The sequence below is a fragment of the Lissotriton helveticus genome, chromosome 7 (assembly GCF_964261635.1).
Source record: "Lissotriton helveticus chromosome 7, aLisHel1.1, whole genome shotgun sequence".
Taxonomy (NCBI): Eukaryota; Metazoa; Chordata; class Amphibia; order Caudata; family Salamandridae; genus Lissotriton; species Lissotriton helveticus.
The window spans coordinates 382,621,244-382,644,857 of NC_136068.1; the positions used below are offsets into that span (position 1 = coordinate 382,621,244).

At 45.9% G+C, this 23,614-nt stretch overlaps 1 protein-coding gene across 2 annotated transcripts in view; it reads right to left on the reverse strand.

Moving 5' to 3' along the window:
• ERGIC3 (ERGIC and golgi 3) overlaps positions 1 to 23,614 on the reverse strand; it is a 476,385-nt gene that overhangs the window by 412,929 nt on the left and 39,842 nt on the right. For both annotated transcript variants that reach the window (XM_078652206.1, XM_078652205.1), the window contains exon 2: positions 4,564 to 4,634. In XM_078652206.1, the coding sequence (XP_078508332.1) occupies positions 4,564 to 4,634 (71 nt within the window). The remainder of the gene's footprint in view (positions 1 to 4,563; positions 4,635 to 23,614) is intronic.

The window sequence follows — 23,614 nt, forward strand, 5'->3', positions numbered from 1 at the left end:
CTAACCTACATATGGTTACAACCCATGCATTTAATTAACTTTGTTCTGAAGAGGAGCTTGGCCATTAGAAGAATACAACATTGATAAGAAAACTATTTCTATAAAAAGAAACTTTGAGATACATAATAAGCAATAAGAATTATTCACCACTATCAGCGAATTGTGCAACTGCACTCCCTTGGTCAATCTAGCACATTTTTGGGAACAATTAGTCAGTTTCTTTCACTTCAAAATACAAAACAATTTAGAGATTATATGACTGCATTGTCAGTTACAGGTGACTCAGCATCTACTATGGGCTCAACTCTTCAATCAGCCAAGACCAAGAGGGTGGAATTTGATTCTATAGAATCTCTGAATTTAGGTTTTCACTAATCCAGCACAATCACAGACTCAATGACCATCAAATATTTCTCAAAATGCGTTGCTATTGTTCCACTGGTACTGCTAGATATTGTTAGCACTTCTTTAAATACAGGTATAGTCTGGGCCCCCATGAAAAAAGTTATTGTAGTTCTACTAGGTAAAAAGTCTAATCTTGATCTTCTGTTATTTTCTAACAACCACACCATTATTTTTCTTCCAGCAGTTGCTAAAACCTTGGGAGACTTGTGTGACAAAAACAATGATACCCCTTCCTTTAATCGCAAAACATCCAAGATAATTCCCCCAAAATGTTCATACTAGCAGAAGCACAGAATTATCTCTTTTGGCAGGGGTGGTTGATATTGTCTAACAGGAGATGATAATCTTAATTTAGACTTAATTTTGTGAGAAAGCTCTGCTGTATTCAAAACCATTGATCACGCTATCCTTATAAAACTCCACATTATTTGCATCATAGCTTAGTGTCTTAGAAAACTGTTTTTCAGACAGAAGTCAACAGGTGATCTTTTCCTAGAATGGGTCTTTCCAACAGTTATTGTGCTGTTCCTCAGGATTCCTCGCCTCTGCCTCACCTGTAACATTTATATGTTGCTGGTGGGTGTCACAGTTGACTCATGTGGCCTTAACTTATATACTTGTGCTGAAGACACTCAACTATTATGTAAACTCACAGCGAATTCCTTGGATTCCTTATATACGCAGAAATGTGTGGCTACTTCCCAGACATGGATGAGCAAAACCTAGATCATGTGTAATATGGAGGAAACTCAACTCTGAATCTAACAAACATGTGAAAATCCACTTCTGGCCTGCAGCTTGTGGCCCTTGCCCTATGCAACGGTGAAGAGCTTAGGATGCAAGATTGACACTTCCTTGCAGAGTTCGGCAGTGGCCTCCTTTTGTACTTTCCACCTTTGTCATCTTCATCCATCCCTGCCATACCCTGCAGTGGAAGGTATAGTCATGGCTATTTCTGCTGCCATCAAGTAAAAATAAACTATTATATAAATTCAGAGTTTAACGTGAAAACATCTCTTCTTTATTGCTTGCAATCCATCCAGACCAAAGCAGCTAGACTGACAGTTGAAAAACCTAGGTTCAACTCTTCAACTGGCATTCGCAAGACACTCCATGGCTTCCAATATAACAAGATAGAACCTTTATCGAGCGGTGTATTGTTTTCTGCAACTTATGTGGTGTAACACTAGCATTCACTCCTTGAAGAATCATAAGATACACCCCTACAAAATGGCTCAATCTGGGACAAGTGTTTATTACGTACATACCAGATACGACCCCAGCCCTGCCCATTTCACAGATGATATAATTCCTGTGCACCTCCAGAATATATGTAAACAACTTTTTGGAACGATCTACGCAGGGCAGGCCCAGTTGTGAACTGGTGCCACTTGAAATCATAGCTGGTTCACTTGTGATACTAAAGTGAAAATTGACTTTTTTTGGGGAATTCTATCCTGACTGGATTCCCTTCTTTCTGTTCTATTCACGAGCACAATTCTCTTTTTCACACTCCCTTTGGAGCAACCTCCCTGTTAAAACAATGATGATGGTGAACTGTTATGAAATAATTGAGATACAATAAACAGTCACTATTGGTGATATATTTGGTGCCGTTATTTTATTTGAGGATGTACATATTTGCATTTTTTTGTTGTGCATCAATAACCAGATGCTGAATACATACATATCTGATGTGGTTCTTGAAAAATTAATGTTCTTTTAGTTTAAACTGTTTGCACAACTAGACTGTAGTTGGAAAATAGATCTAGGACCGTTGTTTTCTATATCTATTATTTACATATGACAAACTTTTTAGGGAAAAGTTAAAATCTCTACTCTTTCAATATGGCCTCTTAATCTCTGGTCTAAAGATGGTTCATCGGTATAGTTTTCTCAACAGTAGTCTGCAAAAAGGAACAACTTGTCACACATGTAAAAATACTATGCTCTTACATGGTTCCAAAATAATATAAGGGAGCAAAGCCATCGAAAGGGAGGAAAGCAGACACTGATACACAAAGCAATCCAATCATGAACAAGGAGATTACCCAAAGCCCTCTGTAAGAATATGTGTATGAGGTTGGAAACAGTATGTATAGCTAACAGACGGCTAAGACGGCTTACAGCTGAGACCTAAAATATTTGGAACACCAGAAAGGGACCCCAGTTGAAGTGCAGGAACTAGTCATTACATGCAAATTAAATCCAGAACTGAACAAGTTTGACATGTTCATCCTCCAGTACCTTCATTGTATTATTTATTTCTGATATGTGAGAACAGTACTGAGCATCGTTTTATGTTTGTAGTAGCTCACTTATTCAAAACTATCATATTTGAATAGTTGCAACTAGATTTCATCCCGTGTGAAGTGAAACTAATGGCAGTTAAATAAATTACTGGAAAGCCCAGGGTGTGTTAAAACAGGTAACGTTTGGTTGATACAACATCCCCTAGAGGATAAGATCCTTTGTCTATATATGGAAAGCCTTTGTCAGTGAGCTTCCATATGTCTGACTCTTGTGTATCAAGTGTGGGATTATAGGATGCCGAAGGCCGACTAACCAGCAGACCACCATCTTTTCATGCTTAGGGCAAGCAGGGTTAGCCTATAAGTTTCCTTAACAATCTAAAGCCAAGGACAGGCAAACTTTGTGCAGAGCTACCAGAGACCTTGCCCTGTACGTACCCAGAAAAATATTCTTCATTAGTGGGACCAAGGAGTAGCAGAACTCTGAAGAAAGGGCTCGGAATGCAGGCCAACCCACATGTCATACAAAGCTAGAAGCACAGTTTCATATGCTATAAGAATCACTGGGGGAAAAGCCTACTTATTTTTGTTTTAATTTAAAAAAATTGCTTACATTATCAACTCACATTTGAACCCAGGCCAACAGGTGCAACTTGTTGGCGGTGACCCATGTTACCAAGGGAACTTATTTTAATATGTCTTCACCTTCTGCTGGGATGAAGCTTTCAAACGACTTTGCTGGGATGAAGGTTTTAAACCACTTTTGCTGGGATAAAGCTTTCAAATCACTTGGAAGTGCAGGTAGAAGTACAGGTGTTTTCTGGGGGGGCGGGGGGTCTAAAGAATACTCTCCAAGAGGACGATGTTATCTGGTGGCAATTGATGGCATTTTCTTCCTTGGGCTAAAGGTCTCCAAAGCACAATGTTATTCCATCAAGATATACACCCTCTGAACTTTGCTGTGGATAGTGTGTACATTGCTAGAGCAACCACGAAAGGTATTCCATTTAAAAGTGCATAAGGACAGCGGAGTAGAATGCTCTGCTCCTGTTTAATACAGACACCCGTACAATGTCTTGGCATAGGGATTCCATTGACTTCTTTAGATTTCCTCAATGACGAAACTAAACCCACAGAGTGGAGTTGCCCTTTATTACAGAAGGCTTTTGTGAAAGGATGAAGATTGTTCCAGGAAACACTGGATCCTTCTACTTCTACTTGCGCTTTCTAGAGGAATGCAATGGCTCAATTTCTCTAATAATCAACCTGGGTTTGGTTTCTAGTTTGCTTTTCTTTTTTTTTTTCTTTTGCTTCACACTTTTCCCAGTCTCCACATTGGGTACTGAAATTCGGTGTCTTATCCACATCTACCATTTCTTTATGCATCTTTGCATGTTGACGCCAGTTGGGAAGACCTGCCTTTCTTCTTCAAGTCATTGGAGAAGCTTTTGCTTCAGGATGGCGGCTGATTGCTCCACCTTACACTAGCCTAGTTTCTGGCACCATTCATCAATTCTGTAGTTCCGCTCAAAGACAGCTGTGTGTTGAGAAAACTCCTGGAGCCTAACAATGTTTAGTTCTGTTTAAAAAGCTTCACATGCATCCAATCAATACAATGGCTGATTATAATTTAAATGAGTTTGCATTATAAGCTCCGTACAATGCACTTAAAAGAAGTAACTTAGGTCAGTGAGCTGTAGATAGCCGAGGGCTGTAAATTCCCATATGGTCTGTAAAGACGCCTCTGGTTCTTCTCAGCAAAGAGCCGCAAATATTTTTTAGGCCTAGGCTCAGACCCAACTTTCAATTCCCAAAATAAACCAAAAAAAATTCAAACAAACTGCATCTTTCTTGAGGAACAAATACAAATAGAAAGATTGTAATAAACATACTAAGAATAACTTACTTCTTTTGTAAGATAATACTGGAGCTCTGAGAAAAAAAGTAGTAGCATTATAAGGCCACTGATCACCGTCACTGCAAATAAAAACAGACATGTCAAAAATATAGAGGGGTCAACCAAATATTTTACTTCTCACAATGCTTTTATAGTTTAATGAATTGATAGCCTACTGGTAATCTCTGCTATTCCGAGGCTGAATATTTCTTATGACAGTTTTATGCAGTACAATGCTTATTCGCACTGGAGACATGCAGTCTGCCTGCTTACGCTAGTACTAAAAAAAGACTATATCTCCAGGGTGCCGATAAATAGAAGAAAGACATACTCCCAACCTGAGGTCAAAACTAGACCAACAGAGGGGGGGGCAGAAATCGAAAATGTCAGAAAGTTATCGCTCCATCGTCACACTAAGCAATGTCCCCACAATGGTAATTTCTCAACATAGACATAATCATATAGTCAAGTGGAATTGTGATAGGAGATAAAGCAAAAAAAAAAATCAAAGTAAGAAAACAGTCAAAACAAACAAAAACACATAGGAATAATTTACACGTAGAATCCAGCCTCTGGCAATGGGCTAATGATGCACACAATATGTTGCTTGAGCTAAACTCTGAAATAATTAAATAAACTAAACTAATCATGCGACCTGTCTTAATTCAGAGAACTAAGGTAAAGGAGCTAGAACTACACCGTTCTCAGAGAAGAGATTATGGTAAAAAAGACTGAAGCAAAACGGATACAAACAACAAAACATTTGAAAGGGGCACTACAGAACCTCTCGAACGGAAACCAAGCAAAAAGACTGTTACAGGCGTACACTGTGACCACACATCAGGCAAAAGAAAAAACAAAGACATTTTGACTAAAATCCTGGCCCTGGAATTAAAAGGAAACCAAAGCAGAAGAAAGTGTAATCCAACAGCACAGGTCCCTCAAGCTCCAAAGACAGAAGAAAGGTCAAAAACAGGTGTGTGCTCATGCACCTGAAAAGCGTGCATGAGCAACCCCAAATCAGACAAAACTGAACCTGCGAGGTCAAGGTCACATTTGTGTCTCGCAGTGAACACCTTGTATACAGAGTCATGCACCTCATCAGTATACAATTTGAAGGGGATGAGAATCTTCTTGGGGTGGCAAAAGGGAAAAGGCAATGGCTATATTCAAAGGATAATCCACTTTACCCCAGAAAGGTGCGAACTGCTTTAAGGCAAGTGCCAAAGAAGATCCACCACACCAGGAACCAAACAGGATGCTCCTAATGAAGGTGGAAAATAAATCTGACCGGGTGAAAGTCCTTCTTAGTGAACCTGTTCCCTGTAGACCACCGTGGGAAGGAGAGAGACACTAGTTCTCTCAGACTGTGAGTAGTCCATTGTAAGGAAATCACAAAGAGATCTAAAGCAAAACTTGGATAACGTTTACTGTGATATAGTTGCCTTTTTCATTCCAACATGACCAATGTACAGAACAAGGGACAAAAAAGTTCCAACTGGAAAAAATACTTCAGTCTGAAGAAAAATCAAGCAGCAAAAGAGATAAATGCCCAGATACAGACTTGCCTGGTCAACTGGAAACATTATCAAGCAGGATGGAGGGACAGAGGCTGGAGAGCAACCTGACAAAAGAGGACAGACTGAAGGGACTGGGGGAAGCAAGCTGAAAACAGGTTACAGGGGTGAGTGGCGTTAGAGGTTGGGGCAGACAAGCGAACAACGGAGAGCAGGTGGGAGGGGCTGGGGCAGCAAGATGACAACAGAGAGCAGGTGAAAGGGGCTAGGGTGGCAAGCTGACAGAGTGGGAGGGACTGATGCAGAAAGCGGACAATGCAGGGTAGGAGAGAAAGGCTGAAGGGTGGGCAGAAGTTGATGGGGCAGCTAACTGACAATAGAGGATGGGAAGAGGAGTTGGCTTAACGGCTAGGGTGCTCAACCTCGGAGAACTGGGTTCGAGTCTCGGTAACGACGCCAAAACCTCCTGTGATTCTAGGCAAATCACTTAATCTCCCCGTGCCTAAAAATGAATGTGTGTCCTCATGTAACGTAACCTAACTGGTGCTATGTAAAGCGCTCTGATACCCGATTCGGTTTGGGTCTAGTTCGCGCTATATAAAACTCTGCAAAAAAAAAAAAAAGAGGATGGGCACAGGGGGCTGGGGCTGGGACAGGAAGCCAACAATGGAGGGCGGGCAGAAGAGCATGGGGAAACACTGACAATGGGCGGTGGCCGAGCAGGGCAGAGGGAGTAAATGGACAATTGGATAGTGGGGAAGCAAGAAAGTGAGGTGGGTGAGTGAAAGAACGCCAACTGAGGGAGGGCGAGAAATAGGATCACGGAGGGGGAAGGAGTATATGATGTAGACAACTGGAAAATCCATGCACTCTCAGAGTGCTGATACAAGGAAAAAGTAGCGCCTGACAAATGAGCAGTGGAAGTACATAAGTGGCAGGACAAACAAGAGGAAAGAAACCCTATGAAAGCTGATAAATAAGACACAAGAAAATGAGAGTGTGACAATAAAGCCAACCAATTGTAAGCAACTGAAAGGCTCTAAGCCCACTGTAAGTTAACAAAATGCCTCACTACAGACAGCACATGCGCTGTTTTTAGGAGAGACCTAAAAACACATCCTTGTCCCAAACACTTCCATTAGTTGATAGTTGGTTACCAGAGGTCCATTCATAGATCCCTGGGTCTAAACTCACATCTCTATGGGCCCCTTCAAGATAACTAAGAAACGCATAGTTCAATTGAACGGGTAAAATCATCAGGTGAGAGGAGGGGTAGTTCTTTGACTGGCGAATTGGGCTGTAATCTTGGTTTCCCCCAATGATCAGACTGCGTGACCCAGTACAAATGACTACATGTCAATGTGCCTAGGTTTGCAGAATTTAGAAAACGGTTACATTCGAGTAGTGAGTACTATATACAGTTTAGTGGAAGTAACATCACTTGCCCACTATAGGAGTGGTCCATCTGAATACCACCTTTAATTGAACACTCAGATTGAAAAATAAACCAACAGAACTCCTAAGCAGCTAGGATTTCACACATCATAAGCATTTAGTAAATGCATACCCGGCCATTATCCACCAAATCTCTTCAGATTTAGCATGATTCAGTGTTTGGAAGTCGCTACTGTTATGTACTGAACTAGTTCATCCATTTAACTCAGAACAGATTAGAGCAAGATATGAACATAAAAATCATCTCCAATTGTCAACTTACAAAGATCCATACGAACAATGGCAAGGGTTATTTAATGATTATTCTCGATGACTGAGATACAAGAATCCCCGCTCGGGAACAGGTCTCTTGTAACAATTTTGCCATTTTATCATGAGAAGATTTTTACCAGAAGCAGAGAATGGCAGCTGCTGTATTGCCAATTACTCCCTATTTGGTGATAGGTGTCCATCAGCAAGTGAAAGCACAAACCCTGCTAAAACAAATACTGGCAATGTCAGCAGGTCTGGCCTTGGCAGCTGGTGAAATGTACATTTATTGTTTTGCGAGCATATGCCATAAAGTTAAAATGAAGCAAAGACACATTATGACAGGCTACTGCCCAGAAATAGCGGCCATGCACTTGCAATGAAATTGCTACATTTTAAAATCTAAAAATAATAACCATCACATATAATTTTAATAGAACAGTTTATATGCTACCTAACTGGAATTCGTACTCCTAACAAGTACAAAAATCCTTTTTAATTTTAACGCCCATCACACGAAAATAGCGTTCTTATTAGAGTAAAAAAATTAACTATTTGCTTTGAAAAATTGTAAAAAAAGACAGTTTTAGATAAATTAACAAGCTTTGTCAAACTCAATATATTTTGCTTTGGGACTTATTGGCTTTTAAAATATTCCTAGCAATGCTGTAGAAATTTCAAAAGCTATTGAACATAACTTTAAAAAAATAAAATAAAAAGCGTATGCATCATTCTGTAAGCACATGCATCAAGCATGCAGTGTGTACAAAATGGAGCAGGTGCTTTTTTTTCTTTTGTTTGTCGATTCAAGTTGGATTGGTGAACAAAAAAAAGAAAGAAAAAAAAAAGAAGTTGTGCAGGTGGCGGAGAAGAAACACGAGTGGAGGGGGTTGGGCAGAATCACAGAGGGCTGGGGAAGCAACAGGAGAGAAGTAGCAAAGAACCAGAGGGCACGGGTGGGGAGGAAGCAACATAGGAGTCGCAGGTGAACAGAAAGCAACACAGAGGGCCCTAGGGGGGAAGCAAACAGAAAGGAATGCGGTGGGGGGAGGGGGCAAACGAAAGAAGGAACGCAACGGGAGGCGGGACAAGAAGCCCAAGGGCAAAAGAGTGAAACTGGGATAAGCCAAGAGGGCACAATGAGGAGGGCTGGAGGGAGGCACAAATGTGTAGTGAAAGTGCATCAAGTATGTGAGGAAGACAGGTAGAAAACATGCAATCTGTGAGTACCTAAACAAAAAATACAAACATAGCACCTGAAAAAGGAGCAGTGGAAGAACACAAGTAATGTGTCCACTGGGCTGCCTTTGCTGTAACCTTGGAGTTATTATGCAAGTTAAAATAAAAAGAAGAACTGGAACACTTGGAAGATTTGGATGGGAGTCTTCACTAATGAAAATATGAATTGTGGTGCACCTGTATCTGTGTTGTTAGTGATGTGCCAATGTTCCAGGGAAGGGACAAACACAAGACCAGGAAGGAAAGCTGTTAAAGAAGAGAAGACACTGGTAAATGTAAGCAAGGTCTTTATTAATGTAGATACACCACCACAGGTTCCAGTCAGCTGTGGAACCTTCAGGTCACCAATGCTATTGCACATTTCAACAAGGTATGGACAGGAGGAGAGGACGAATAAACCATTTAGGTCAATTAAAACACCCCCCTTATCAGGGTGAAAATTAGTAAAAACAATAACAAGTCTAGAACAAAAGAAAATAAGACTGAACCAAATGACAGTACTATATAATAATTCCTCATACCATATATACATACAATACATATAAAATAAAAGAAGTAGAGTAGGTAAGGTAACGCTAGATAAGGATATAGATGTTTAGTATGATAAGACAGATACTATAATTTGATGCTGTAATCTCTGTGACAAACGAGAGAATTGTATTCTCTGAGATCTGGATGTATGGATTGGTATCCATTTGCACACTTTTTCTACCCACCCTGGCTATTCTAAATGGTTTAGAATACCTGGAGTCATTCTTCCTACGTGGTTTAGGAAGGTCCACACTGACCCAGTCTCCCTCTTAAAATTCAGGGGTTTTTACATGTTTATTAAAATCGTATCTGTTTTTGTACTTATCCTAGTGTTGGGAAATTTTCCTAGATATGTCACTTCTGTCCACCATACACATGCCCTTCTTTCTTAGCCATGTAGCAGATAATTTAGTTTAAAGAACTCTACCTTTCAAGGATGCAAAAAGAGTCATTCCCGAGCTACAGTTAGGTGTGGTGCGATAAGCCCACAGGGTGTCTGGTAGGGCAGTTTTAGCAGTTTTAGCAGATGTGCCAATCACTTCTGCTCACTGCAAACCTTCTTTAATCATGTGATTCATTCTTTCGACTAAACCATTTGAATAGGAGCAATATAAAGCAGTTTTGTGATGTTGTATTTGGAGATTGGCCAGAAATTCTTTCATGAGATCAGATGTGAACTCTACCTTGTTTTCAGTTACTGAGATGCTCGGAATGCCTTCTTCAAAGAGCACATCTTCAAGAAACCAGATAAGGGAGTTAGTTTTAATCTGATGTACGCATTTCGTGACAACCCAAAGTGTGTGATAATCAAGTAATAGAAGGGTAAAATGTTCACAGATTAAGGGAGCCAATTAAGTTGAGTGCTAGTTTGGTCCAAGGAGTATCTGGGACATTCATAGGAGAAAGTGGAGTATTTCTGGCTTGGTGTGTTTTGCCACTCTTCATGCACTCCATGCAGTCTCTCACTTTGGTCAAAACCATGGTATCCATGCCTGGCCACCAGTAATCCAGACGTATTTTACTCTTAGTGAGGGTACGCCCTAAATGTCCCACATATGGCAGGTTAAAAATCTTCTCTCTCAACTTCTCTGGGGGGAACAATTTTCTCCCCCCCCTGTACGCCATTCGGTCCAGTGTACTTAATTCATACCCAACTTCCAAGTATTTGGACAATAAGGCAGGCACTTAATTTTTGTTTTCTGGCCAACCATTTTGTATGCAGTCTTTCAGGGAACTCATTTCATTGTCCATTCTCAAACACTCCTCCCACTCTTCTTTATTCATACTAGACAATTTAAGCACTATTTCCTTGTCTTCTTCAACATTGGTATCGTCCTCTTCTTCTGCAGGGATGCGAGACAGTAAATCCGCAACCACATTTTGTACCCCAGGGAGATATTGTACCTTAAAATTGTAAGTTTCCAAACCTCAAAAATCCACCTGGATATCCTAGGCGTGGTTCTGATAGACCTTTTGTCGTAAAAGCATACATTAATGGCTTATGGTCAGTTTTGATGGTAAATGGTATGCCCCATAAGAAGAATCTAAAATATCTGACTACCTAAAAGCACGCAGGAGCCTCCTTTTCCACAGCAAATTAGTTCTGATCTGTCCCTTTTAGTGCCCTGGAGGCAAAAGCAACCATGTGTTCATTACAATCCACTCATTGTGTCAAACCAGCACCTAAACCCCTATTGCTGGCATCCATGGTCAGAAAAGTGGGTTTGGTCTGCCGAGCCAAGGCAATAATACTAGCCTTTACAGATGAGAGCACACTTTGACATTCTTTGCTCCATACGAAAAGAACTTTCGCCTCAAGTAATCTAGGCAAAGATTGCACAGCACTGGCACAGTTCTGTACAAATGTGCATTAGGATTCTCAAAGTCCCAAAAAGGATTTGAGCTAGGTGATATTGGTGGGAGCTGCAGTATTCTGAATGGCTTCCACAAAATTCAACTTGGGCTTTATTCCATTTTGTGAAATTGTGTGTCCTAAATATTCCACAGAAACCACACCAATACAGTATTTCTCCTTCCTTAGGTAGAACCCAGCACTCCGTAAGGATGTTAATACTTTTCTAAGCATTTCATTATGCTCTCTCATATCTCTGCTGTGGATAAGAATGTCCTCCTGGAAACATAACGTACTAGGGGCCAGATGTACAACCCTTTTTTAAGGCTGCAAACGGGAGATCCTCCCTTTTGCGACTGCAAACAAGGGTAATGGGATGTACAAATGCTCTTTTGCGAGTCACTGAGTCGCAAAATAGCATTTGCGACTCTCGCCGTTAGCGCCTCCCTTCCTAATACCGAGTCACCATGCCAAGTACTATTGCAGTTTACCCGCAGTTTACCACCTACTTCAAGTAGGTGGTAAACCACTCGCAAATGGGAAGGAGTCTCCGGGGACCCCTTCCCCTTTGTGAGTATGTGAGAAAATAAAAGGGAATGTAGATCCATAATAAGAGAGGACATACTGGTCAAAAGGTTTGTTTGTGATAATCCAGTGAGGGGTTACATAGGAGTAGCCTTCAGGGATACAGCTCTAGGTTTGAATGCATTAGAATTATGATTCAGATCTGACAATAACATCCAAATTAGACTGAAACTACAACCCCCAGGTCTAACCTTAGATCTGAGAGTTTTAAGGGACAAAAGAGATCAAACCTCCCCGCTTGGGCTGGACAAGATAACCCCCAAGGAGAGCATGTAGCATCTCCAATACCTCAGATATAGATTGACTTAAACATGTCAAGACAGACTTTTATTAAGAAGGACATCAGTTTTCTGCTAGCGAAGGGCCCCATTCCATGCTATCCCACACCCTGTCTAGTATTGTAAGTCCTGAGGTAACAGAGCCCTGCACTACTATCGAGGACCACATGTCAGCATTGGGAAGTTGTATACAGCCTAAATTTTCTGGCCAAGTCCGGATTGAGCATCATGTTTAAGATTCCTTTCATGGAATGTTGCAGGCATTAAATCCAAATTGCCAAATCCAGAGTGGGGTACACTTGTCGATGCATACCACATTATATTCCTACAAGAAACGTGGGCCATTAGTCCAGTACTTCGCCCTGGTTTCCTGACATTTACTGAAAATGCAGTCCCTTCACCGGCTGGCGATTCTTCTGGAGGTCTCTTGAACTGGCTTAACCTGGACTTATTTCCAGAGATAAAACCCATTCCCACAAATTCCAGAGACCTACTGGCCCTACAAGTTAAATTTACCACCCAAACAGGCACCAGATATATAACCCTGGTGGACATATACATTAGATCAGTCCCTTCCAATGTACCATCCTCAACCGTAAATAGACGTGACTAATTATTGGGTCAGTTTCATACTAATGCACTCAAAATCATAGCTGGAGTCTAATACCAATATCCCGATAAATGCTGGGTGTATTATTTCAGAAATGTCACCTCAACAACAGTATATGAGGGCAATCAAAACATCTAAAGTTTGTGCCCAACTATTGGATTTTATTACTTCTCACGGGATGAGAATTGTTAACGGCAATACGGAATCTGATTATCCACTCCGCCCCACGTTTAAAAGAGGCCATAGTACTTCTAGGATCGTTCTTATATTATTAGACAATGAGCTATGGCCCGTTTTTATTGATATGCAGGTAGTCCCTCGACCAGACAGTGACAATCTTGTCACTCAGGGAAAACCCATTTATTAAAAGCTGTCAAAAAGGGTTTAAGAGCAGATATTGTCATGGCTAGGCACAGTTATAAAATTATGTTAGCCAAAGCAAAAAGGGAATGTGAGGAAAACCAATGGTCGACTATTACTTAAACGCTAGAAAAAGGAGATCTTAAAAGCTTTTGAAAATTGCGATCAGTCAACCAGGCCACTGGTAACAACCTAGATCTTGTAATTAAACCTGCATCTTGGGTCAACCATTTTAGCAGTTTGCATAGTGGAGTACATCCCCAAAGTTATAAAACGAGACCTTCCCTAGATTGGGCCTATGACCACGCTCCAACACATTTTGAGAAGGAACATTCTGCTCTCTCCGAAGCTCCCCTCACTTTTAGTTTATCTGAAACATACCAAGCAGTTAACTTAACGAAAAAGACAATGCCCGACCCATAGCGTTAAACCCCCCCCCCCCCATGGTATCACCCTTTGAGGCCCCTGACGCAGGGACTACGGTGCTTCCCTCACCGGAGCGGCTGAGATTGCGGCGGGGCTCAGGAGCGGAGATCCGGCCACAGCGGTGCGGCCGCGGATCGCGAGGCGGGTGCCCCCGGGCTGAGGCGGGCCAGGGCTGGAGGTGGCAAGCTGGGCCGCTGGGCGTAAGCGGTGGGAGGCGGTCCGGTAATCAGAGGCCCCGCAGCAGTGGCAGTTACGGTGGAGACCGAGGTGAGAGGCACCCTGGGGCTGTGAGCGCGCGAGCCCAGGGAGCGCAAAAATCAAGGTCCGGGCTCAGAGGCCTACTCCCGGAGGGGTGGAGAGCGGGAGGAACAGCCTACATACCGGGGACGGCGGAGGAGGGTACCGTGGGACCCCCCAGAGAGCAGCGGACAGCGGAGGACGGCGAGGCACACTGGAGTGGCGGCGAGGGCTGGCGCAGATAACCTGAGGCCCGGCAGGGGCGGCGAAAATTGAGGCCCAGGCTCGGAGGCCTACGTCTGGAAGTGTGGTTGGAGGTGCCGGGAGCGTGTGGAGGTCTAGCTTCAGGCGGGACCGGGACTCAGAGGCCTGAGGGCAGTACCAGGAGTGGGGCCCCTGCTGTCGTGGAGCCTGCCATCGCACAACGTGGGGACTCTGTGGTGGCCACGAGGCTGAGTGGCGGCTTAGGAGGGCCCGGGAGCACCCCTGGAGTGAGAGTGGGGGCCCATCGAGGAAGTGCAGCCTGCCCGTGGCGTGGGACTCGGCCCTGGAGCCTCGTCGGGAGGGGGCCCCTCTTTGAAGCCTTGGCCGGTTGGCGGGAAGCAGCCTACGCGAGGGGACCCCGGAACACGTGGGCGCCTGGAGTGTTGCAGGCGTGCTCCCCAGGGGTCCAGCGGTGAGCGGACCGGGGACAGGACTGTGGGGGCCCTTCTTGGGACCTGGAGCTTTGTGGACACCGCCAGCTAGGTTAACTGGCCTCTCAGCTGGGAGAGCCGCTGGACGGGTGGCCCTGGTGGAGCTGGTGGGCCCGAGAGTCGGTGGCGGAGACGGAGGGAGTGCGGCCTCGAGCCACGGCGGGGAGCTCCTAGAAGCACTTACGCGGCGGGACCCGCCATGTCCGGGGGGTCACGCAAAGGAGGACGCACCATCACGGACATGCTAACGAAGGGAGCGGCTAAGGGGACGAAAAGCCCGGCGGCCAAAGACTCTGCGGGGCGAGAAGAAGATGGGGCCCCGATCACCAAAGCGTTCCTGGAGTCCCTGTTCAATTCATTGCGGGAGGACTTCCGGACCCTAAAGCAGGATGTGGCAGGAGAGTACCGGGAGCTCCGCCGCTGTCGAAGATGCTGATCAAACGCGGAGTGAAGAAGTGGAGCAACTACAGCAGGAGGTGCTGCGCCTGCAGGAACAGCAATTGGACTTAAAGGCCCATGCAGAAGATTTAGAAAATCGTTCCCGGAGGAACAATATACGCGTCCGAGGTGTACCATCCAAGGCGGAGGGGGGTGATGTCACCCTGTTCCTGCAAGGCCTTTTTCGGGACATCCTGGGGGAAGGGGAAGACTTTGTGATACGCATTGACAGGGCACACAGAGTGGGCTTGGCACGCAGAGCACCCGCTCCTCCGCCGGACATTTTGGCATTTCTGCCGGATTTTCCATTGAAGGAAAGGATAATGCAGGAGGCGCGCCAAAATCAGCCTCTACGCTATCAAGGTCAGCAGGTCGCACTCTATCAGGACCTTTCCGCTATTACCTTACAGAAAAGGAGGGCCTACAAGGTTGTCACCACGTTCCTCCACGAGAAGGGGGTCCCTTACTCTTAGGGTCACCCCTTTCGCCTGGTTTTCAAGTGGAACGGTGCACTGCAACAGCTCCGATCTCTGAAGGACGCGTGCGCCCTGTTGGGTATAGAAATGGAGGAGGCCTCGACGGCCAGAGATGACGCAGGCGACCTCTCGCAAGGGAGGCTTCCCCGCTCCACGGGGAGGGCTGGCAGAGCATGCGGCGTCGGCGAGCGCCCAGGACGGCCCGTAGGCCAGACCCGGTGACGGTGGCGCAGGAGCAGGCGGCGGCCATCGAGGAGGTGTCCAAGGATACAGCAACACAGGACTGAGCCTCTTCCTCATGTGCAGAGGGGGGGGGGGGGGGGGGGAGGGTTCTCCTCTTAGCACTGCTATCATGTGGGCTTGATCGGGGCGGGGGGCCGCTGGGGTTGCCAGTGCCACGTTTCCCGCTACTGCTTCACTCCAGGGGCCTGAACAAGGACATGACTGACCCAAGACTCTTGACTGATCGGGGGGTTGTGGTTGGGGTTAGGGAGGGCTCCGGGGGTGTGTGTGGGGGGGGTGTTGAGGATCGGGGGGTGCTCAGCACTAGTGCGGGGTTCAACGTTGGGACTGGGGAGGGAGTTGGGAAGGGAGAAGGGAGTTGGGAGGGGGAGGGGGAGAGGGAGGGAGGCGGAACAGCAGTTGCCCGGCAGCTTTGGGGGGTAGGGGCAGTTTGGGGGGGTTTGGGATTGCGGGAGGGAACCAGTGTGCCGGGGGGTTCTGTGGGGCCGGGATGCTCATTGCGTCTTCATCGGATCCGACAGTGGGATTGCATTCATATAGCGCACGGATCACCTGACCTCCTATGTTGGACTCCAGTTTGAAGGTATTAACCCTTAATGTGAAGGGCTTGAACAACCCTGTTAAACAGAGGGCTGTGATCTCGTACCTGGAGAATTCCGGGGCCGACATTTGTTTATTACAGGAAACCCATCTCCTGCCTAAAGACTGGCACAGAATGCGCTCACGTGCCTTCCCCCAGCAGTTCTTTTCATCTCGCCCAGCGAAAAAGGCAGGGGTGGCTATTCTGGTGTCCAGGCGCTTCCAGGGCGGTGTGGAAGATAAGATGGGGGAGATCAGGGGCAGGCTGTTAGCATACACCTTTTTAGTGGGGGGCCAGCGCTTCATGATCGTCTCCCTCTACGCCCCAAATTCGGGACAGGAAGCCTTTTTAAAAGGCGCCATCTCCGAATCGCTTCAATCCTCCACTTCCCTCTTGCTCATTGGGTGGGACCTCAATCTAGTGATGGACACAAATATGGACAGGTCGGGGCACCGCTATGGGGACACCGGCGCCATTACGGCCGCCGGTAGGGAATGGCTACATGAGAGGGGCCTGGTAGATCTATGGAGGGCTACACATCCCAACACATCGCACTTCACGTTTTACTCCCACGTACACCGCACATATGCCAGGCTAGATCACTACTTAGGTTCCTCTGAACTACTTGCCACCCTCAATGACGTGTGCATTGTACCAGCGGCCCTGTCTGATCACGACACGGTTGAGTTGACGCTCCAGGTCCCAAAATCCACCCGCCCCTCTGGATCGTGGCGATTGCGCGAAACCCTCTTACAACGACCGGCCGTCGCCAAGCAGCTTCACGCGTGCCGCACTGAGTATCTGGCTATTAATGACACCCCCGAGACATCGGTGTCGGCCCTTTGGGGGGCCCTGAAAGCGGTGGGCCGCAGCGAACTTATTGCGATTGCAGCGGCAGAGGCCAAGGTCCGCAAAGCAAAAAGGGATGAACTCACTGCTCAGGTCTCTGAACTGGAGAGGGTTCATAGCCGCACCAGTGCTCCGCGGGTCTGGAGACAGCTGAAGGCCGCCAGAGCCCAGTTAGCTAGCCTAGATACAGATAGGGCGGAATTCGCCGTTCTTCGACTCCGTCATACCTATTACTTTGGGGGGAACAAAACTGTCCGCTTACTTGCTAGCACCCTGAAGGCGAAAACCCAACGTTCCAAGAACTCCAGCCTCACGGATGACTCTGGTTTAGACATCACTGGGGAGACCCAGGTTGCGGAGGTGTTCCGGACCTTCTACGCCTCTTTATATAAAGCCGACTCTGTATCGCCGGAGGACGTTGACGCCTATTTGGAATCGGCGGAGATCACGGAGCTGTCTCAAGCTAACGTTGACGCCCTAGATGCTCCTATCCGCCTGGATGAGGTGCTCGCTGCTATCTCCCACCTTCGCCCTCTCAAATCCCCGGGGCCTGACGGCTTCTCGCCGGATTTTACAAAACCTTCAGCCAGCTATTGGCTCCTGTTCTCACCCGGCTCTTCAATTCCTTCGAGGGCCCGAGTTCCATCCCCCCAGATATGCTTGCAGCCGAGATAGTGGTGCTGCCTAAGCCGGGTAAGAAGCCCACACTGCTCTGCGTTCATCCCTATATCTTTACTTAACCTAGACCTAAAAGTCTTTACGGGTGTCCTAGCGGCGCGTCTTGGTCCATGTTTGCCCGGGATCTTGGAACCCGACCAATCGGGCTTAGTTCCGAATTGCCAATGTAGCGATAACACTAAGCGGATACTCCATTTGATTGACAAGGCTCACTTCCAAAACTCTGACTCTGCACTGCTGGCTGTTGACGCTGAGAAAGCGTTTGACCGGGTCGACTGGACCTACCTACAACAAGTCCTACGGCGCTTTCGGTTAGGGGACCGCTTTCAGTCCTGGATCGCGAGCTGCTACCACCGTCCTCAGGCTCGGGTCCGCCTAGGCGGCCTACGTTCGGACCCTTTTGAGATCCAGCGTGGTACGAGGCACTCCTGTTCGCCCTATACGTAGAGCACCTTGTGCAAAAGATTCATGACAACCCCGCTATCCATGGCATTACCTTTGGCCGGGAGCCTCATGTGATCGGCCTTTACGCCGACGACATCATAGCCGCTCTGGATCATCCGGACCGCTATGTTCCCGCCTTCCTGGAAGAGTTAGAGTCTTTTGGAGCTGTCTCCGGCATCAAAATCAACAGGGGGAAATCCCTCATATTGCCACTGGGCAAAAATGCTCAACCACGGGCAGACACACCCGTTTACGGGGGAGGTTTATTGTCGACCGCACAACTCCCGTACGTGGGCGTTACTCTTACCTCGTCTACAGAGTTGATGGTAGCTTTCAACTACGCAGCCCTCACCTCCCAAATTCGAACCGACCTCGCGCGTTGGTCCAAACAACCCCTTTCCCTGTTGGGACGTGCCGCGGCAGTGAAGATGTCGGCTCTGCCCAAAATTCTGTACATTTTTCAGACCCTGCCGGTGCTCCCTCCGGCTGGCACCATCGCACGTCTACAAGCCGCCTTCCACCATTTTATCTGGGAAGGTAAGCGAGCACGCTTACATAAACGACTAGCATACCGGAACGCGGACGAAGGGGGCCTTGGGATCCCCAACCTTTTGCAGTACTTCCAGGCCTCCCAACTCCGGTACCTGGTGGAGTGGCACAGGCCGGAATCCGAGAAGCGATGGTTATTTCAGGACAGGGCGATGGCCCAGACATCCCTCTGGGAAATTCCGTTCCTCCCCCGGCAGCATCGGCCGCGCTACCTCTTGCGATCCCCCATCACTCGTACCGTCATGCAGGTTTGGAATGCGGTCGCTGTCAAGAAGGGGTTGACAACCTTCCCCTCCCCACTTACCCCTCTCTTGGACAACCCGGAGTTTCTACCAGGCACTGGCCCTCATGCATTTTCGCAATGGCGTGGTATCAGCTGCCTCTCCGCCGGCCACCTTTTTGACCTGCAGGGCTTTCTCCCCCTCTCGGACATAATTCAGGGCTACAACGTTGTCTCCCCCCACCAATTTCAGTATTTCCAACTTTGGCATTGGCTCGCGCACCCAGACATCGCCCCCTTAGTTGGTAGACCTATGACGGACTTTGAGAAGTGGCTGGTGACTAAAGACTCAGATAGGCATCTTATTTCAGACCTCTACAAAATGCTCACGCCCCCAGCCATCTCGGGCAAGACAGCGGGCCAGAAACGCTGGGAGGCGGAACTGGGGAGGGCTCTATCACCCAAGGAATGGAGTTATGTATATTATAGAGCCTCTCACACCACCCGCAACACCGCAGGTAGGGAAGCAGCGACGAAGTTGGCCATGTACTGGCATCTCACTCCGGTCCGGCTCAACAAAGGTAACCCGACACGTAGCGCGCTGTGCAGTCCAGGACTATTGGAAGACGGTCCTGGATGACATTGATTCTACCTTTGATACTGAAATCCCGAGATTCCCAGCTTACACCATCTTAGGCCTACCTAACGCACTCACCTTTCCCCTGAAGTCCCCCAGAGGTCGTCAAATGGAGATCGCCATGCAGGCTGCAACACAACATGTTCTGTCCCTCTGGGGCTCGACTACCAGGCCCACTCACACGGGATGGCTGCACAAAATCTGGTTCACCTTGGGGATGGAACGTATCCAAGCCACGCTCACACACTCCACGACTGCATACCGGAAGGTCTGGCTCCCGCTGTTTTCCCTCCTGTCCAAAGAATTTAACGAGATCACCTGCCCCAGATACCTTCGCTTACTGCGACTCACAGAGCCTACACATGACCCTTCATGATCCCATGGATAACGGTGATACTCATTCTGTGAATGCATCCGTGATTGTTTCACGAGTCCGGCACACTGGGTGGGATGGGAAGGGTGGGGGGAAAGCTAGGAACGGGGTTGGACTTCTGGTTTTTATTCCCGCAGTTTTGTCACCTCACTACGCTTGACATTTGCAGCCTTGGCACTATACCTCTGTTGTGGAAAATGAACCTAGCCTGCTATTTGCTCTGTAGAGAAGACGTACCTGTCTGTATCGATTGCCTTCTATGCCTGATGCATTTCTATCATACTGTGATGCCTACTGTTGCTCTTAAAATCAATATAACACATTTGAAATTAAAAAAGACAAAAATCCTTTAGACTATGCTTTTTAGGGAAGTTTTTTTTTAGAAAGCAAACTGAAGCCACAGGAATCAGCACACTTTACAGGAGCACGAGTTACATTACACACAAAAACATTTATTTTTACGCACGGGGAGATTAAGTAATTTGCCCAAAAGCACAACATATGGAGCCTCCTGTCACGATTTAAAGATGGGTTCCCAGGTTAAAATTCAGCTACTCTGTTCGTAATATCCCCATACAATTATTTCCAAAAGTTAAGAATTTCCATGTTACTGCATTAGATATACTGTAAGGGCTACAACAGTGTCAATAGCGCAGCAAGTTCGGTTTCTAGGCAGTCAAGTGGCCCTTACATTTTTTAGGGTAACAATTGTTTAAAAACGTAAATTTCCAGATAAAACGTGTTTGCCTGCACACGTGAAATGAATGCTCCTGAACTGTGTGAATTAAAACAGTTAAAATAGGTAAACAAGTTAGGCTTAAGGATGTCTGGCCTAAGCAACTACAAGTACCTTCAAGTGCTGTCAAAACTATGCTAAAGTGAATGTACATAGCTGTCTTGTCTCGCACCCGCAGTGTATTACTTATGTAATGCCCCCCAAAAAAAAAAACCACAGTCTGGCGTGTGTTAAAATAGTTGGCAGCAATAGAGGTAGAACTATTGTATGGTCTTAAACCCGACTTAAAAAGCAGTCACTATTACAATCTGGCAATGTTGAGAAATTGCTCGGGTTAGGGCAAATCACATTAATAGATTATACAAATATTAATTAAAAGAAAATTGGTGATCAGTCACAGCTTGCTGAGCTCTGAAACGTTGCATAACAATTGTAAATACATTTAAAGTTGCTTAAACCAAATTAAATGCTGTTCGAAAACGGGAACAGAGCGACTGAAAATATGTGCGCTGGTGTTAAGGTAGATACATGCTGATCCTAAACAAAGCACAAAATGCCAACATGAAACCGATTTAAAAAAGAAAAAAAGGTTCTCAGAAGCATAGTGCATAACAATTGTAAACCTATTTAAACAATGCTTAAACCAAATTAAATGCCGAACGAACGTCAAAGCATGAAAAAGCTGCTGTTATGTCTAGCAACTAACGCAAACAAGCGCACGCTCGTGCTGCAAATTAAAACAAGCCCAGAGTTGTGTGGGTGCGCGCACTAAAAGAAAAATTTTTAAAAAGCACGCGAGTGGTGCGAGTAGTTCACGCACGCGCGCTACGGTTAAAGTAAAATCAGGCTGGCAAGTCCAGATGGCGCCTGATCGGGAGCTGAAATCTGGCGGCTGCGCGCGTAACCGCAAGCTTGAGGCCAGCAAAAGCCTCTGGTGGCACTTTTAAAAGCCACTTACTAAATGTCTCGCAGAGTAGTGCATGCATGTGCTGGCTCTGCGAGACCTAAAAAAGGTGACAGAACCAACCCCTCCAACTACACACCCATAAGTCTGCTAGACAACACGCAGAAAATATTCAGCAGATAGGTCCTCTATAAATTAAGAGATTGGGCTGAACAAAACAACATCCTTAATGAGGTACAAGCAGGATTCAGAACGAAGGTCAGAACACTGGACAAGGTCCTTCGCTTCAAGGTAATAACTTGAAGCGTGACCATCTATCTACATGTCGCTTTCATTGATTTGAGAGGCATCTGACCTGGTCCCAAGAAAAACCCGGTGGGAAGTATTGGTAGGTTATGGCATCCCCCCAGAACTACTAAGAATATTGATAGAGCTCCACGCCACCACATATGCAAGGGTCAGATGGAATGATATAGGCGATTAGACAGAAAGGATAACGATTAACCAAGGAGTCAAATAAGGGTGCGTCCTCGCTCCAACACTTTTTAGTTTATATATTAACGGCGTAGCGAGGAAGCTGAAGGAATGTACGAATGATGCCCCCAAATTAGCCGGTGTGCCCACCCCCTTTCTGATACGACACCCTGCTGATTTCTCGCACGCCTATGGGTTTGCAAACAGAATTGAATGCCTTTGCTAGTTTTTGCATGGAAAGAGAACTCAAACTAAACACTTCCAAATCCAAGTATTGGCCATAAACCAACACAAAAAAATATAAAGGGAATATGCTTATTGGGAGACTTCCTCTAGAAAAGGTGTACTATTTCGATTATCTTGGGGTGAGGCTAAGCAATAGTCAATCATGGGGTCCGCAGTTGGAAAAAAGCAAAACCATACCCTAACAGAAAGCCTCTGCAATAGCGAGTAAACATAGGGCCGCATCGGGAGGCGCAATATCGCCAGTTCTTACGGTATTTAGAGCAGCAGTAGTTCCTTCAGCGATATATGGAGCAGAGATATGGGGTCATTGTATCTCGGTGTCCCTAACCAAGATTTAAAATAAGTACATAAAGGGTTTATTTAAACTTCCCCCAAGCTCGCCTACCACCCCATTACGACTCGATTTAGCGCTTAGCCCTATACATTATTAGTCAAAATAAAACCACTGTTATATTGGATTAGATTGTGGTCCACGCCAGAATTAGGAACCTACAGAGACAGTGTAAAAGATCTAGTTGGTCTCGATAGGGCAGTGCGCAGCCCATGGCTGAAGACTATTAAAGAAACTTCTCATAGTATAGGTATGGACGAATTATGGTCATCCACCGAGTTGACTGCTAGGGGTGACGCATAAAAAGCAAAACATCTATATTGGGAGGCAGCCCTGATCCAGACATTACCCAGACAGGTCAGTTCCTAAACCAGAAGTGTCTCCCAAGCGTTGAACCTCATATGGATAGAATGCATCCTTTTCAGGCCAAAAGTTTATATGTTCAGTTTAGCTGTGGGCTTTTACCCTTGAGAATCCACACCTCAATATGGTCCAATGTCCCGTCCCCTATAAAATCTTGTCCCAACTGTTCTGACGCTGACAAAACTGAGGCCCATTATATAGGGTTGCGTGGAAGAAGTATGTAAACTTGTGAGTTTCAGACACTATTGGGAGGCTTTGAGACTCTTCAAGAGCGATACCAGTGAATAACTAGCCTTTGGGTATCTCGGTATCTGCATTGCGCGTGGAAATTAAGAAAGAAGGCTATAGAGAAAACCTAACCACAATAGCTATTTTGCAGACAATAATTCATTAGGACTTCTAGTGTCTACCTTTTCCTTTATACCCAGGATATTGCCTGATGCTTATTTTTATTTTTTACTTTTATGATCTGCTTTTTAGATTTT